Source organism: Dicentrarchus labrax, unplaced genomic scaffold (genome assembly GCF_905237075.1).
Source record: "Dicentrarchus labrax unplaced genomic scaffold, dlabrax2021, whole genome shotgun sequence".
In the NCBI taxonomy this organism is placed as follows: Eukaryota; Metazoa; Chordata; class Actinopteri; family Moronidae; genus Dicentrarchus; species Dicentrarchus labrax.
This window is the reverse complement of record NW_026136704.1, coordinates 9,647,124-9,664,136: the sequence shown is the minus strand read 5'-3', so window position 1 is coordinate 9,664,136 and position 17,013 is coordinate 9,647,124. Positions and strand designations below refer to the sequence as shown.

At 40.5% G+C, this 17,013-nt stretch overlaps 1 protein-coding gene across 1 annotated transcript; it reads left to right on the top strand.

Moving 5' to 3' along the window:
* Window positions 1-43: 43 nt before the first annotated feature.
* LOC127363087 (proteasome subunit alpha type-6) lies at window positions 44-5,180 on the top strand. Its single transcript, XM_051399555.1, has 7 exons — window positions 44-442; window positions 923-1,017; window positions 2,384-2,465; window positions 2,795-2,950; window positions 3,215-3,393; window positions 4,183-4,277; window positions 4,595-5,180. The coding sequence occupies exons 1-7, from the start codon at window positions 367-369 to the stop codon at window positions 4,650-4,652; spliced, it is 741 nt and encodes a 246-aa protein (XP_051255515.1). The 5' UTR covers window positions 44-366; the 3' UTR covers window positions 4,653-5,180.
* The last annotated feature ends 11,833 nt before the right edge of the window (window positions 5,181-17,013 follow it).

Below are 17,013 nucleotides of genomic sequence, written 5' to 3'. Positions count from 1 at the left end.
GCTGACAAGTCTTTAACGATCCTTCTGTCATTTAAGAAGCGCTTCTTCCACAGGCATGGTAACTTTACCACAGGTGAAAGGAGAAGGGCCCAGTCTAACTGGTAAAGTCACTCGACTTCCTTATTGCTGCCATCCAATAATAATGAGTGTGGCCGATGGAGGAGCTGCGACCTCACTGAACAACAACTGAAAGAGAAAGTAAAAACCTGTCGGGGAAGTAGCTCCATTATTATCCTGCTGCAACAACAGGCATGCTGCTTCATATTTACTGAGCGTCAAAAAGAAAAGAATAGCCGATTATTCGGGACGATATAAAGATATATTAAAGTGTCGTGAAGTTCATCTGAGGTCACGAGGAGAGAAAAAATGTCGCGCGGTTCAAACGCAGGTTTCGACAGACACATCACCATCTTCTCCCCGGAGGGCCGCCTCTACCAAGTCGGTAAGACTCATATTTTAACCGGTTCTTCAGTCCTGGAGCATCGTTACATGTTCTACTACACAAGAGGAGTATAGTGCCATTACAAATTGTTATTACTAAACCTTCTGTTAATACAAACAAACTTAAAATGATTCAAAAATATGATTAGCTACCCGGCTAGCTGAAGTGGTTAGCTAGCCGGGTGTGGAGTGCAGTTAGTATCACAAATTGTACGCAAGTTTCCTTTTTGTTTAAAAAAGTTATTTTTTTTAATACACTCCGCCATTATAAGTCAAATTAAAGTTTAAGTTTTGATATTATTTCACACATTAAAGTGTGTTGACTTCTCCAGTGGTAGCTATAGGTTACGTTCATTACTTGTACGTTAACTATGTAATTATATTGACAGTATGTTGTGTTGTTGGTGAAGGAGCAGACAAGTTCTGTCACATTAACAATGTGTTATTTCATTCTGTGTGTGTCATATGTGCTTTCATGCAGAGTATGCCTTCAAAGCCATCTCCCAGAGCGGGTTGACATCTGTGGGGATCCGGGGGTCAGACAGTGTTGTGGTGGTCACACAAAAGAAAATACCTGTAAGTAAACACACACACACACTCACTTGCATGGTGGTGATCTGAGTTGAAGCGAAACAGTGAAGCCTCACAGGAGTCATGACTCCAGCTTTTTGCTGACTTGTCAAATGTATGAACAAGATAATGCCATAAGAATGCCAATACTCACATTACCAAGCCAGATACTACTTTAAGGAAAACATACAGAAAGCAGATTAAAGTTACTACACCTGTCTAATCATCATAATCAGGGATAAGTGAGCAGTATGTCCGTAGGTCAGCAACATTTTTTATATTTTTTTATAAGGGCTTCAACTATTGCTTATATTCATTATCGATTAATCTGTTGATCATTTTTTATATTAATCGATTAGTTGTTTGGTCCATTGTCCCTAAATGGTGGAAAATGTTGATCACTTTCACAAAGCCCAATGTAACATCCTCAAAAGGTATTCAGTTTATTGTCATAAAAGGACTAAAGAAAAGCTGAATGCATTAATGGAGTGAAACCTGAGAGCTAGTTCAGTCAGTCAACTCGAGCTGCGCTGCTATACACACATGACATGCCTCACTCCATAATCACTAACCAAGTCCAATCTGGCGCTCTATTTAAACTGCACAATTTCCCAGCTCTCCCTCTGCTCTGTCAGTGCCGCTGTTGCCCTGCATCCATATTGCTGCCTGCTGCGCTGTAAGCCCCACCACCACCCCAGCATCCACCTGTAGGCTCTGGCTAGGGGTTAAGGGTACTTGCTCATCACTCCCCAATATCTCTATGTAAACATATCTGCGGGATAATATGCTATACGGCTGTAACAGACCTTGTTGTGCACGTTGGTGCAGCAATATCCTGTGTGACTTCTTTGCTTCCGAAGAGGAGGATAAAGCTTCATTCAACTCCAACACTGAATTCATTGAATATTTGAAGTCAGGGTCAGAGGTGAACTCTTTCCCTACAATATCCATGAAATTCCACACAGCGACGTCTCGTGCAGCCGTGAAGAGGCTCTCAGCCTGGACAGTGACTCTGAGGAGGAACATAGAGACTCCTCATCCTAAGGAATAATCACTGATTTAGTGATAAACACGTCACATTAGCTCGCTAATGTACTATAATGCCACAGTTTGGTGAGCGAGCGACTCAAGGGAGTATGTTTGAGTTAGTTTTGCTCGTTAAATTCTGTTAATTTTACGTGATCTTGGGTGATGTCTATGTAAGATGAAACTTATATAATGGGGGAATTCAAATCCCATGTTGGCTAAGATACATGGATCTGATTAGCATGATACATCTGTACAACCAATACTATCTTTTTTAATATAGTAGATTTCACAATATAATCATTTTGTCAGTTGGATGTGACCTCTGTCCTTCTCCTGGCTGCAGGACAAGCTGCTGGACTCTTCCACTGTGACCAACATGTTCAAACTAACCCCTCGCATTGGCTGCGTGATGACTGGGCACAATGGTATGTATTTGGCTCACATAAACACACACACACACTCACACACACACACACACACGCACACAGACACAAAACACACATCATTGTTCAAGTAATTGTGATATTTGGATATCAATTGTTAAGATAGCTTTTGTTTTTTTATGGCCTTTTCTGTTTTTTTCTGTAAGGATGATACTCACGGACAGTAGTGTAACACTCTGTTTATATAATTTGTTGCTAGTCTTGGTGACATTTCTATGTTTACTGTAACTACAGTTATGTCTAAAAGATCATATTTATTATTTTAATATTGTTAAAAAGCTACACTGTCCCCCTTCTTCTGTCATGTGCAGCGGACAGTCGCTCCCAGGTTCACCGGGCACGAGTGGAAGCAGGAGAGTGGAAATATAAGTTTGGTTATGACATCACAGCGGACGTGTTGTGTCGTAGGTTGGCCGATATCTCCCAGGTGTACACACAAAACGCCGAAATGAGGCCTCTAGGCTGCTGTGAGTAGGGATCTTGATTTCTGCCTCTTCACTGCTCAGGACATTGTTCCCTTGACATTCATCTCCATATCCCAAAGCTTGTATTTTTCTGCATTTCCTTGATTTTCTGAAAGCAAAAATGAAAATGAACTGAGCAGCAGTAAGAACCTGCAGCGGATAATTAAAAACAGCATAACATTCAGTAAATTCACATAATTTAAAGGACATCCTCCCTATAATGATGTGGTGTGTTCTTTCTCTTCCTCCTCTTCTGCTCTCCCGCAGGTATGATCATGGTGGCTATGGACCCCCAGCAGGGTCCTGTCCTGTATAAATGTGACCCAGCAGGATACTACTGTGGCTTCAGAGCCACAGCAGTCGGGGCCAAACAAACAGAGGCCAATAGCTACCTGGAGAAGAAACTGAAGAAAAAGCCTGAACTGACCCACGACAGGACAGTACAGGTAATGTAGAACCTGGTTGACAAGATCTGTGTAAACAAGATGGACTACTGAGCAGGACGCAGATTCTTTTATAGTTCAGGGATGAAAATTGTTCTTGAACAGAACACTGAACTGAACCCTTACCCATAATAGGGCTGCCCCTGAAAAGTGGAGGATTCAAATCATCAGTCAAGTTAACTTTTAGCAAGTTAGCTTTTTGTCGAATATCTTTTGTTTTTTAGCTGCGTCATTGTACACAGAGTGACAGCATGGCAGACTGTAAACTTCACAAACTAACTGTGATGAAAGCAAAGATGGTTAACGGAGGACAGTGCGAGGCAGGACAGCGTGACTCCGACGCGCTCTGCTGTGGTGCTGACTGTCAGTGAGCAAACCTCTTTTGAACCACACAGTGCTACAACCTCCTCTGCTGCCATCCACTGATTGATTTGTCTCCGTGGTGCACTGGGATTTTACAAATGAACCATAACCAGGACGCACACTAAAGCACGAGACCCGTAGCCACATTTGCCAGCAGGAACTGCTGATATAGCTGTTTAGTGTGGCACTGAAGTGAAAAAAAAGAGAAATCAATACTCAAGTCTTTGTATTGAACAGCTAAATCCAATTCAACTGACAAAATTCTTCAAAAGGCTTCGAAGACTGAAATTGAATAATTTTATTTAAGTAAAGGCATGTACTTCCTGCAATCCACTGCTAGATTTTCCTGTTTTCTTGACTGAAAAGAACATTTAGAGAAGTGTTAATGCATTTGAGCTAATCAGCACACTCAACTTTCTTTCTCTGCAGTTGGCTATAACATGTCTGTCCTCCGTCCTGTCCATTGACTTCAAGGCCAATGAGCTGGAGATCGGAGTGGTCACCAAGGACAAACCTAAGTTCAGGTAACTTCACTTAGACCAACTGCATATTTAGAGAAAGATCAGACTGTTTTCTGTTATTCTTTCAAGTAGTCAGGAGTTTTATGATGAATTGACACTAATGGTGATTGATATTATCTTTTACTGTGTTTAAAACACTGACATATTTTACTATTGCACGTATTTTTTGTTTTGATTGTGTTGTTTTGGGGTTTACATAGTGCATTTTAAATTCTTGTCTTATTATCCACCGTACATCACTCATTGTTCAGTCCTTGCTCTTTGTTTTATTCCTCTTTCCTCTGGTTATTGTTGTCTCACCTCTTTTCTTCCTCCTGCAGGATGCTGACGGAAGCAGAGGTAGAAGCCCACCTGGTTGCCATAGCAGAACGGGAGTGAAGGTGCCCTCACAAACGTCAGACTGCGATTCATCATTGAATTTCATTTTCAGTGTGCTTGAAGTAGCCCAATCTAACATCATTGCTAGCCACAGTCTGAAGACACAAGTACACAACTGTTCACTGTGTGTCCGAGGAGGTTTATCATGCACAGCTGAGGAAGAAACTCTTTTATAAGTGATCGATACAGGTTTGATTTGTAGTGTTTCACCAAACATTTCTAGTGGGATTTAAAACAAAATTCAATATACATAAGTGAGGCACATTTAACCATCTTTAGTGGACAACAGAAGCAACATATTCCGCCTACATATAAACGTTTTTGGATGCTGGTTATTTAGTATGCCTCCTGCTGGTTTTGTTTGGATGTGTACAGAATATTTGTCACGCAGCTTATTTTCTACTGTATGTTCATAACACCAACCTTGATGTCATCTCCACACTCGTAAAGTTGCAATAAAAACAGTCCCTCAGATTCATTGCCAACCCCTTTAAAACAACTGTCATAATAAAATTGAATAGAAAAGAAGACTAGAATTGCTGTCCTGTTTTGCTTTAAATGAAGGGTATCGACCTTCATCACTAGAAGGGATTTAAAGTGTATAGGTTTATATTCCAAATGTTGCCAAATATCCTGATTAAACAGCACTGCCCTTGTTGAACAGCAGATGGCACCAGTGAGGTGATGACATTACCTGAGGCTCCTTGTTATTGACCGGTGGCATGTTAGTTCACTTGACAGGGCAAAGAAGGGAATGCACAGCTTATTCCAGTAAATTATATTGTGGAGTTGGAAATGAGTTGATGAGGCAGCCTCAGCACTGCGTGCAGTCACCGATATGGAAACAGGGATAATTAAAATAAGGTATTAATTAATATAATAGTATCACAAATGCCACTGTGTTCAGTTATTTAAGCAACAGTGATAGTATCGATATTGTTGATATCAAACGGAAATGCATATGGCAGGTCCACTGTACTGTAGGTTCCTGTATATGACCACTAGATGGCAATGCTGCGTCTGCTTCTACCTTTAAGTATTTCATAACAGAATTCAGTGATTCTGTGTGTACTTTTCTATTTGGGGAAACCTATTTTGACTCTTGTAAACAATTACACTTCCGAGTCCTCGGAGATTGAGTGCATGCGTGTGCGTTTGTCAGACAGCCAAATCCTGGCATGACATCTTGTTATGTGTGCCTCTGTGTGTTTCCACCTCAGTGACCCACCAATCTGAGGATGCGGATCACTGTCGTATTCAATTACTGACTGTTAGCTCGCAGTTTGAATGTATAAGCATTTCTGGACACACACACATTCACACTTAGACATGAACTGGTACAATGACAGAGAACAGCAACACAAGTCTGCTTTTACTTTATTGAAAAGAAAAATGCTGTGGATTTACAGAATTTGATCATCAAAAACTTAATTGCACTTTGACATTATAACAATATCACCTATTTAACATCAACAAAACAGTTTTTTCATTCTTACTTACCTGTAAGACATTGGTTTTAGACATTTTATGAATTAGAGTTTTACGACTTATTAAGCAGCCTTTGTGATAGTATAGATAATCATTTTAAAAGGTGAGAATACTATTGCAAAGTCATGAAAAAAACACGTACTTCCTTCTGGGACTGAGGAATTGTTAAATAGTGGATCCTCAATTTGTTTGCAGACACAATTAGGATTTAGGCTGAGAGGCTTCTGTTAGTGATTTTCAGTGAGAGCAGCAAAGAGTCGCGCTAGTCTCCTTAAAGCTAGTGCAAGACGATCCTAAGTTACATTGATAGGCCTATTAACATAATTATTCTCTGTGTCCACTTTACCTTACAGGAAATAAAGTGTGTATATAAAGTTACAAATCCATCCTGACATAGGTTTTTCCACAGAAACACGTAAACAGGCCTTTTGAATACACAATAAAAGAGATTTGGTTTTAACTGGTGACTTGCAGCTGGACATGTCCCATGTTTGTCTCTTCATCCTCATGTCTGGTACTGCATGCACATGATAACCTGGGAGAACACGAAAAGGAGAACCACTGTTAGGAACAACCAGCATCCACTCTGAATGAGTGCAGGGAGGAAAACATGGAAGATAGACCCAGAAATCAGTCTTTTACTGTTTGCTGTAAGGCCGCAGTAATCAGTGCACCATGTCAACATGTTGTCACAGGGATCAAACTGGTGGTCATGAAGTTGTATGTAGGCTAGTGTATGTTGTTCATACCGGCTAAATCATTCATACAGGTCATGTGATCAGAGCACAGGGGCTTGTACATAAATACATATGTAAATTGTTTTATAGCTGGGTCCACATTCCTGACTCAAACTGTTCACCTTACAGGAGGTATAAGCTTTTTCACAGAAGACATTTTGACACGTCACAGTACAGCACAGGTGTAAATAATAAAATGAATGATTAATTCCATTTAGCTGCTTCAGTTTGAGGGTCCTGATATTGTGCATGCTGGCTCACTGTCACACTGTCATGGCTTACTGGGACACTTGAAAAGAACAGAGTCATTGTTGATCTGTCTGCTGTGAAAAAGGCCTGTTGTTAGGTGTTATTAAGAAAGAATGTTTTTTGGAGGTTGTTATATTTGCCAAGTTACTAGATCATTTATGAATGGAAAAATAACAACACCCTTTAAGTATCTGCAGTAAATCATTGGCGTACACTACGATAACCAATAATTACTGCTTTTCCTGGCTGATAATTTCACATTTGGTATTTTAGAAGTTCATAACTAGTATTTTTTGCACATCTGGGGGTAAGAAAGACTAAGTATAATATATATAAGTACGGCTATGTTGTGAGCAAAGATGGAGGATTTAATATTCCATAGCTCTGACCGAACTAAATCTCGATCACTATTGATCACTATTGATCACTATTGTTAAAAACAACAAACAACAGTTCAAACTCCTCAACTGTATTTTTTCCTCAAAAAACTTACCATACTTTGGCTTTCATATAACATAAATCCTATCAAACGCTTTGCATGATAATATATAAATTAGTATTATTATCAACAGATAATTTATGGTTATACCATTAATTTAATTATCAGAATAATACATAATTGGCAGATCATGGAATAATCCCTTACCGTTATTTCAGAAAGGTTTCAAATTAGTCCCTTGTACTTTAAAACCACACACTTTTGTCTCCTCCTACGTGGGTTAAGTAGTCTCACACACACGCTGTGCCACACTCATCATTTAAAACCATTTACCCAAACCTGCAATAACCTTTTAAGGTGATGAGCTGACCTTGTTAGCAATCAGTTGCTTATTAACACTTCAGGCAGTTACAGAGAAACACTATTATTCGTTAAGAGTCCAATATCCAATCTGTTTAGGCTCTGTTTTCGGTGGAAATATCTGGCTTTTGTTGCTAAATGCTCCACTATGTTCACCAGCTAGTCGCTAACCGTTGCTAACTCTGAGCAGGTAGTGTACAGTGGGCTTTTAGAGCTTTTTGGCTGAAAAGAGCAGCCTGCTGCAGTCAGAAACTAAACTATGAGAGCGGTGGTCGAGCTGCAGATTCATTCTCTGTAGGTTCACCCCTACGAGCAATACCTTTCACATTGTCACCATATTATTATAAAAAATATAGATTGTAGTTGCTTTCTAATTCTTATCTTCTCATTTTTTTTCTGTTAATCACTACTTAAAACATAAGGGGGCTGACAGGACAGTCCCAGAATCTGCACTCGTTTACTTCAGTGGGACTCTGAGGCCTGCTCTGTTTTAGCAGCAACCGGCAGCTCTAAAGCTCGCTCTGTCGGCCACGAAAATGTCCCCACTCTTTGTTGGCTAAAGGTGGAATTTGCCATGGAGGTCAAGTGTTTGTGAGGTTGTATGTGTGTGAATGCATGAACCTGTGGATGCATGCACGCACATGGTTGCAGCTATTGCAAATTCACGGCTGTTTGTTAAAATATATATTTCAGATAATTCATTATTTATACCTGGGGAACTCCAGCACCTCACCTCACATCCCTTATACTTGTGTCTCCCCCCCCCCGGCTGTGCTTCTCCTCCTATACCTCACCCCTCCATTCATACCACTTCTCCTGTGCCAACCTTGTTGTCCCTTACCAAATCCCAACCTTCCATCACCTCAGCCAGCGTCCTATTTCTGCTCCTCTATCTGCTCGTGCCTCACCTTGACCACTATCTCCACCTATTCACCTCCTCTTCACCTAAAGTCCTCCAACTCCTACTCTTCCACAGCACATTCTCCTTCCTCACCGCCACCACCCCCTTCCTCCATCCCCCAATATGAAATGTTGACCCTGTGGCTGGTGTCTCCTGGTACTGGGACTGCCTGCCGAGCTGAATGGGCCCAGTGCAACGGGTAGCCAGGCTGTGTGTGTGTGTGTGTGTGTGTGTGTGTGTGTGTGTTGGGTCACGGCGTGGGGATTAGGTGTGTGTGAGTGATTGAGGGTGACAGCGGCCCTAGCATTAGGGGCCCTGTGGCAGATTTCGTAGTCCTGTTTTAGACACACTAAGCTGGATTTACCAGCAGCAGTGTGTCAGCAGTGATGCAGGCTGCCTGGACCTCCTACAGAACACACACACAATTAGACACACATGCGCAAGCACATACACGTAGACCCTTGTCACCTCTGACCCTGCCTATCTACCTTCAGCCAGTTTGAGCATCCCATCATCCCTTCCTTTCGGTGTATTTCCTCTGTCCATCTCTTACTTGTAACAAATATAAATGTCTTCCTGATGTAAAATTGTATACATAATATATAATAAATATGTGAAGCACTATGGTCTCTAAGCATCACCCCGAACCCTGACCCCAAAACAAACATTAGGGCCCAGCAGCATCTATCACAGCTAAACTTTGCACAGACTCCAGTTCATTTTAATGGAATGACTACAATCACTTGATTACTTTAACAGCAGCAAAGTAAATCAGAGTGCAACTTAATGGGAATTTTCACCTTCAGGTCTTAATGTTTTAGGCCTTTAAAGAAGCGCTCACTGAGTCCAAAATGGAGAAAGCTATGCTGTTAGCTAATGTCATTTGATTAAATACTCAACTGGCAAGTAAAAGGCAGTGCAACAGCCTTGTAGTGTGGCATATAGTCTGTTGGTCAAATAGATGGTGTAACTGTGTGATTCCAAATGTGCTTTGCTTTTGGTTAGCAAGCTAGCATGCTAGCTAGGTTCTGATACTAATATGCTAGCAACGAACACATACAAATACAAATGCAGCTAAATGCAAGGGTGAGGTGGAGTAAAAAGTGTTCATTATGATTTTATCCTCCTACTGCATCCTTATCCTCACTTCAGTGCAGTTGCATGCTGGGTGTACTGCTATACACATGTGTGGTCACTTTGTGCGCGTTAACGCAGGGGGTATGTGAGGCCACTGTGGCCCCGCGTGTCTGCACACACATGTATCGCTGCTTGATTGTGTGTTCCTTTGTGTGACTTGTGCACTCTGAATGTTTATGCGCAAACCTTTGTCCATGTGTGAGTGTGTGTTTGTATGTGTGCCTGCTCCCAGATCTCTGTTACAGCCTGTCCATTGTGAAGGAGAGTGTTGAGCAAGATCCTGACCCACCGGCGGGTACTAATCAGACGCATTCCTCGGGATTAAACGGCCAATTAACAATAAGAGAGCCATTGTGGCCCTGTCTCCTTGTGCGTCACAGTTAAAAGGTTTTGTGTGTGTACGTGTCGCAGTGACTCTATTTGTGTGTGCGACACAGCATGTGCTTTTGTGTGTGCAAGGTGCTTTCAGTCACTCAAACAGCACTCTTTGTGATTTTTTATACAAGGATGTTGCACTTGTGCTGCTCAGCTTTTTAATTATCATGCACGCTACAGCTTCATTGAAAAGACTGCATTTAAATTGTGTGCAATTTAAAACAAACTCGAGCAGTGGGTAGAGTGGGAGATGGTGCATTATGAGTATTGCATGCCAAACAGTGGCTGCAAGTCACAAGATATGTGTGAGGGTTCTTAATGATGCCAGTTAATCTTGGGTTTGTTCAGGCACAAGTGGCAAGTCCACCCGGCCTTTATACACTTATATACTAATGCAAACACTATAATGAACTTTCTGTTCTATTCTCTCCATTGGTGTGTGCAATTGAGCACTTCCGTGCATTTAGTGTGTCTATCGTGTGTGTGCATGAATGTGTACACGAATGGTGTCTTTGATAACTGTGTGTGTGTGTGTGTGTCTGTATGGAGGGTATATGCATCAGTGTGGCACGTGTCGGAGTGTGGCAGAGGATTAGTGAGGCTCAGGGCCTGTTGCTCCACTTCCATGATTACTACTGCTGTCTACTGCCATATGGGCTGGTGGGAGGTGCAGGTGGGGGCGGGTGGTGGTGGGGGGTCCAAGCTACTGTACCACGCTACACACACACACACACACACAAACTCACCCCACCCACTGCCACCCACACCCAATAATGTCCCCCTTCACCACCACCACCACCACACACACACACACACACACACACACACACACACACACACACACACACACACACACAGTCTTCAGCTTGTTAAAACAAAGCTTATATGTGCATTCATTTCATGCATGGTTTCATATACACTAGGACTGTGTGTGTGTGTGTGTGTGTGTGTGTGTGTGTGTGTGTGTGTGTGGGTGTGTGTTGCACACCTGCCTGCCTAAATGTTAAATAACGTCTTTCAATGTGAAGTGGTGCATCATCTTTTGTTTCACATATGCAGCAATATATTTTCTGATTTAATGAAACAAGTCAATTTTCATATTTTTATATATTCTCTATTTCTTTGTTCTTTTACAACCTGATGAAACTCATCATTAATGGATTATAGTAACATATAACAATTATCAGTGTATAATCATTTAACTATAAAGAAAATGAATGAATAATGAATGAATAACCAGTTACATTACAGGTATATTATTGCATATGTAATTTGCTTGCCATAGAAAATGGTAATTGAGCTGTTTTTTTTATCACAGTAAATAACTGATACCAGCTCCTTCATAGTGGTTTTATGTACAGAAAAATTTGGATGCACTTCAAATATTAGAATACAACATTTTCACCGGGATGATAACAGTCTGGATATGCAAATGCAACTGAAATGGTTCAGCTTATCTTATTACAAGTGTATGAGTATGAGGGCATGAACAGGTGTTAACTTGCTAAACCCCAGACAGTAGTCAAGGAGGGGGCTAAATGATGACACTGAACACACATACACACACAGACACACGGTGCCCACCTGCTGCTGTCTGCAGTGGATTAGCGATCTGTCTACCCTCAGAAGACAGCAGGACACACACATGCACGCAGCAGGGGGTCTGCAGTCTGTGAAATTGATCAAGATGCTGGCCAGACATTATTAACAGATGAATTCATGGTCAGACTCTTCTGTCATATACACTATGCACACACCCAGCAGTCAATAATCCAATAGCATAGGCAAATTTGAGATTAATTAATTGAGACAAATTTCTGGAAATGAGTCTCCACAACCATCCAGTTCTCAGCTGGTTCACACACTTCAGCCTGGGACATAACCACTGACTGCAGGCTAGTCTTACAACTATCACTTAAACAATGATTTGTTCCCCTGAGAGCCACATTTCTGTTTGTGGCCAGTTTAAGATTTAAGATTTAGGATAAAAGCTTGAAGTATGCACAAGAACATGAATTAAGTTGATACTCTGGGTTTGAGTTTTTAAGACATAGATTGTCTGGGGAAATTAGTAATATACTCAAATTTACCTTTGGATTAGTTAAATATTTAGAATCATAACTAAACATCCTTTAAATCCCAACACATTGTTACAGTCATCAACTTCCATACTCAGTATATGGTAGAAAATTGTATGGCGTAATCCTCCAAATCTTGGTAGTGGAGTTAGGTCAATATTGTCTTGTGCATACAAAGCATGTTTCATACTAAAATAATAAATATATCAATATTTTAGATTTGTAATGCGCAGCACACTATTAATGTGCAATTGCACAGCTAATGTTTAATACTGCTGAATGACATGAACTTATATAATTGACTGTTCTATATCTAACCCTGTAGGTTATATAAAGACATATTCTGTATATAGTACGTACACTTGTACACTTATGTAGTTATTATATAAGTGACCACAGCCTGATCTTTATCTTTAGCCCAGACCCATGACAGACTGCTGACAACCCAAGTCCTACTAAATGGACACACTCACACACACACATGCATGCTCTTGCACATATATACACTTATGCATACACTAATGGCATGTAATGGTGGCGTAACAGCAGGGCCATTTAATGTAACCTGGATGGGACCTTCATTTCATGTGGCCCATTGTGTTGCTCTAGATGGAAATGCTGTGCAGAGAGACACATGGTCTGGCCCGGCCTCACGCAGAGTAATCCTCACATCACTTTAATGAGGAGTTAACACACACTGACCTCAATACACACACACACGCACACACACACTTTTAACTATACAAGCATATAGACAGCTGCAGTGATATGATGAATAGCTGTTTAAAACACGCTCAGACCAATCGCAATTGCAAAATGACAGCCTATTAATGCTTTAACTAAAATCTAAAACAACACAAGCAAGAAAAAAATTTACAGCAAGACCCTCAGAAAACTCAGACTAGGTCTGCCCCAAAGCCCCTCCCATACCCTCCCTTCCCCATCTGCCTCTCTCCCTCTTCTTCCACTTATTTCTGCTCTGTTTTATCATCACGCTCCTCTACTCTTCCTTCCTTCTACTCCACCCAATCTGTAACTTTCCTCCCAGTTTCCTCCAGTAACAATTCTGACCTGCACCAGTCCCTCACAGTAAGCACCATGCCTTCCTCCTGGTCTGTCTCTCCATCGGTCTGCCTCTCCATCACACAAACACACACACACACCACCGTGGCCCTCTCTCTCAGCACCGCTCCTTCCCGTCTCATAATGCTCAGTTACCTTATCAATAGTGATTGATCCAGCCCCAGTGCTGAAGGTCCTGCTCTCTGTCCCTGTGCAGCAAGCGCTCGGTTCTCTCCATCCACCCTTCCTCTGTCAATCTGGCCACAAACCCCTCTTTCCTCCCTTTATCCCGAGGTAAGATACTTACTTTTCAGATAAAGCATATTATGATAAATCGGCTGAACTCTGTGCGTGTGTGTGTGTATGTGTGAGTGTGTAACTGTCACACACACACAAATAAGCACACAGTGTGCACACAGACATACAAAAATACAGTGTGTGTATCGAACAACAAGATGTCAGAGGTGCTTAACAGCTGGAAAAGTGTTTGTGTGTTTATATAATACGTGTGTGTGTTTGTGTTTGTGTGTGTGTGTGTGTGTGTGTGTTAGTTGCGGTCTGTTGGTTTTTGGTTTATGTCATGGCAATCATTCAATAATGAAGACACGAACATAAATGATTAGAATTCTTTCCTCTTTTTACATTTTCATCATCTGCAGCACACATAAGCTGCGGATTGCAATCAAATGCACACAACAAAGGCTTGTTTATCAGGGAGGATGCTGGGAAAATTTTGTTTCATTACTGTCATTTTTTTTCTATAAAACAAAAGAGAATGAAAAATCCAGGCCTTAAGTTTCTGTTAATAAAAAGGGCCCAGGAAGCTTCATCACAGTGATGATTGTGTTATATGTCTGAGTGAAACTTCATTTCAATTTCAATTTGACCGTCTTTTTTTATTTTTGATCTTTTGAAGTGGTTGTACAATTGATTGAACAGTAATGACACAGTCAGTATCACACAGACATGCATCCATCCACACACAGACCGAGGAAGACTGTGTGAGCATTTTTCCTTTTTACTATAACTGTCTCGACAAATGAGTTCGGTCTCTGCCTCTTAGTTCATCGAAAGATGCGTGGATTCACGTTTGCTAATGAAATGGGTTGAGAGAAATAGTGGAGCATATGGGCAAATGTTCTCCAACAAAGTGGGATGGAAGTTAAGGTCAACAAGGGGAATAAAAGAGTTTGGAGAAAATGAAAACTAAATGAAAATACAATGGCTGTGTTTGCCTCTGGGACGTGTATGCGTGCTTGTTTCAAAATGGGATGTTTATGAAATGCTGCGTCTGTGTGTGTGTGTGTGTGTGTGTGTGTGTGTGTGTGTGTGTGTAGGAGTATAGATTAGATGTACTAAGCCTCTTATGTGCTGGTTGTCCTTAATTTGCGTCTGCTCTGGGTCCTAGTGCGTCTAACCTACCAGCAGTCCTTCATCACAGAGCAATTTCCACAGAAACGAGCCAGAGCATCACATGTCATGCAACAATGAAATGTATAGTTTTGTTCTTAAAGAGCATTAATATATAGTACTTATCATAGGCCGTGCCTACATATAAATACATACAAATATGTGCATGTGAAAAAAATAGAGGATTAAACTTTTAAAAACTAAATTACTTGGAGGGGAAAGGATGACTGAGATGAGTAAAACAGAATATATTAGAAAAACAATGTTATTACGCCATTTTGCAAATGCAGAGTTGTGTGTTGATTTTAAACTAAAGATTAACAACCTAATGAACAAATCTCTGTGTTTCTATAACATCCCTATAGGAACTTTCTTACACAGTACTTCTATAGGAATTTAGACTGTAATTTAAATGTATAATTAATCACTTACATTGCGAGAGATTGTACAGTTACTCAAGAACAACAATTATATCCTGTTTGTTTTCGATATTTTACAATGTAAAAATAATTTAGAGCCATATAAAGAGCCAGAGATAAATGGGATTTTTCGGTTCCCATGCTATAATACTGGATTGATCATGGATTAGGATAATAACTTAAACAGTATCTTGTATTATTGTTCATGTATTATTAAAAAAAAACGTAACGAAGCTTTAAAACAGATAAGACAAAAGACATTTATTATAGCTAAAAGTTATAAATAGGGGTTGGTGTAGTTGATCTATTTTTTATGCTTGTCCTTTCGCAGCCTTTAAATCAAAATATGAATATATAAAGTAAAATGTTTGTTGAAATATGAACAATAAATGTGTTACAATAAATACAATATGAAACAACAGAGGAGTCTGAGCGGAGCAGGTGTGTGAACTGTGCGCGTGCACAGCAGTGTAGCGCGCAGTGTCGCGCGCTCTGAGGCATATCTGAGGTCTCTCGCTATTCCCGCCGTTTTTTTTGGTTTTTTTTTTCTCTTTCAGTCAATTGGAGGTCTCGAGACATGCTTGTCGTCGGACTCCCCACAGTTAGCTCGAGCAGGCCTACACGACCCGCTGGCGGTTAGTTTAGTTCAAGCTGCGCGAGCTACAACAACAAAACAGCAGTAAACAAACAAACAACGCGTACCTGGATGTGTGCAGGTGAGGCGTCCACTGGAGACAGGAGGTATCCAAACGCCAACAACACACGCACACACACACACACACACACACACACACACACACACACACACACACACACACACACACACACACACACAGGCCTCCTCTGAAACAGCTTCACACACTCTCTCCTCAGCAGGTGAAGACATTTTATTTAGAAACGTTCAAACACGCCGGTAAAGTCTCTCTGTCGCTCTGTGTGTGTCTTTATATCTCCGCTTTGGCTTTACAGAGCTAGATAAACCCCTTATACAGTTTGGGCTGTAGCTACATGGGTCTGTGTGTGTGTGTGTGTGTGTGTGTGTGTGTGTGTGTGTGTGTGCGTGTGTGGATTTTAAACTATAAGAAATCCGATTCAATTAACAAGCGCAGAGAATCGGCTTTGGACACTGTGAAATTGTCTCGCAGCAGAGGATGGCACAGGCCAAACAGGAGGGAAGAGACACTACTGTGAAAATACACACCGGGTCTGACCAGGGGAAGACTAGGCCTCACCTATATATATATATATATATATATATATATATATATTTTTTTTTTTTTTTTTTTTTATTAATAACACTGTAAAACAAAATTACATTTAATTACAACCATCCTCAGATCGGACGTTTGGACCAAGATTGAGTGCCTAAATATGTGTGAGAGCTGAAAGGCAAAAAAAAAACCCTTCTAGAAACAAACAAACAAATAAAAACAAAACAGTCTTCTCTGATGTTTAATTATTAACAGTTCAGTTATTTTACATTTTATTTTAGTAGACCAATGGCCTACCTGTTGTCATTAGTTTATAATTACCTATTATTAGTTTTATATCAAATATATGATGCACATTATACAATTGTAATATTCTAAATTATGTAATTCAAACTCACAAGATACAACAACAAAACCATATTATTATTATTATTATTATTATTATTATTATTATTGTTGTTGTTAGTGACTGTAGTGAATGAATGGATGAATGGA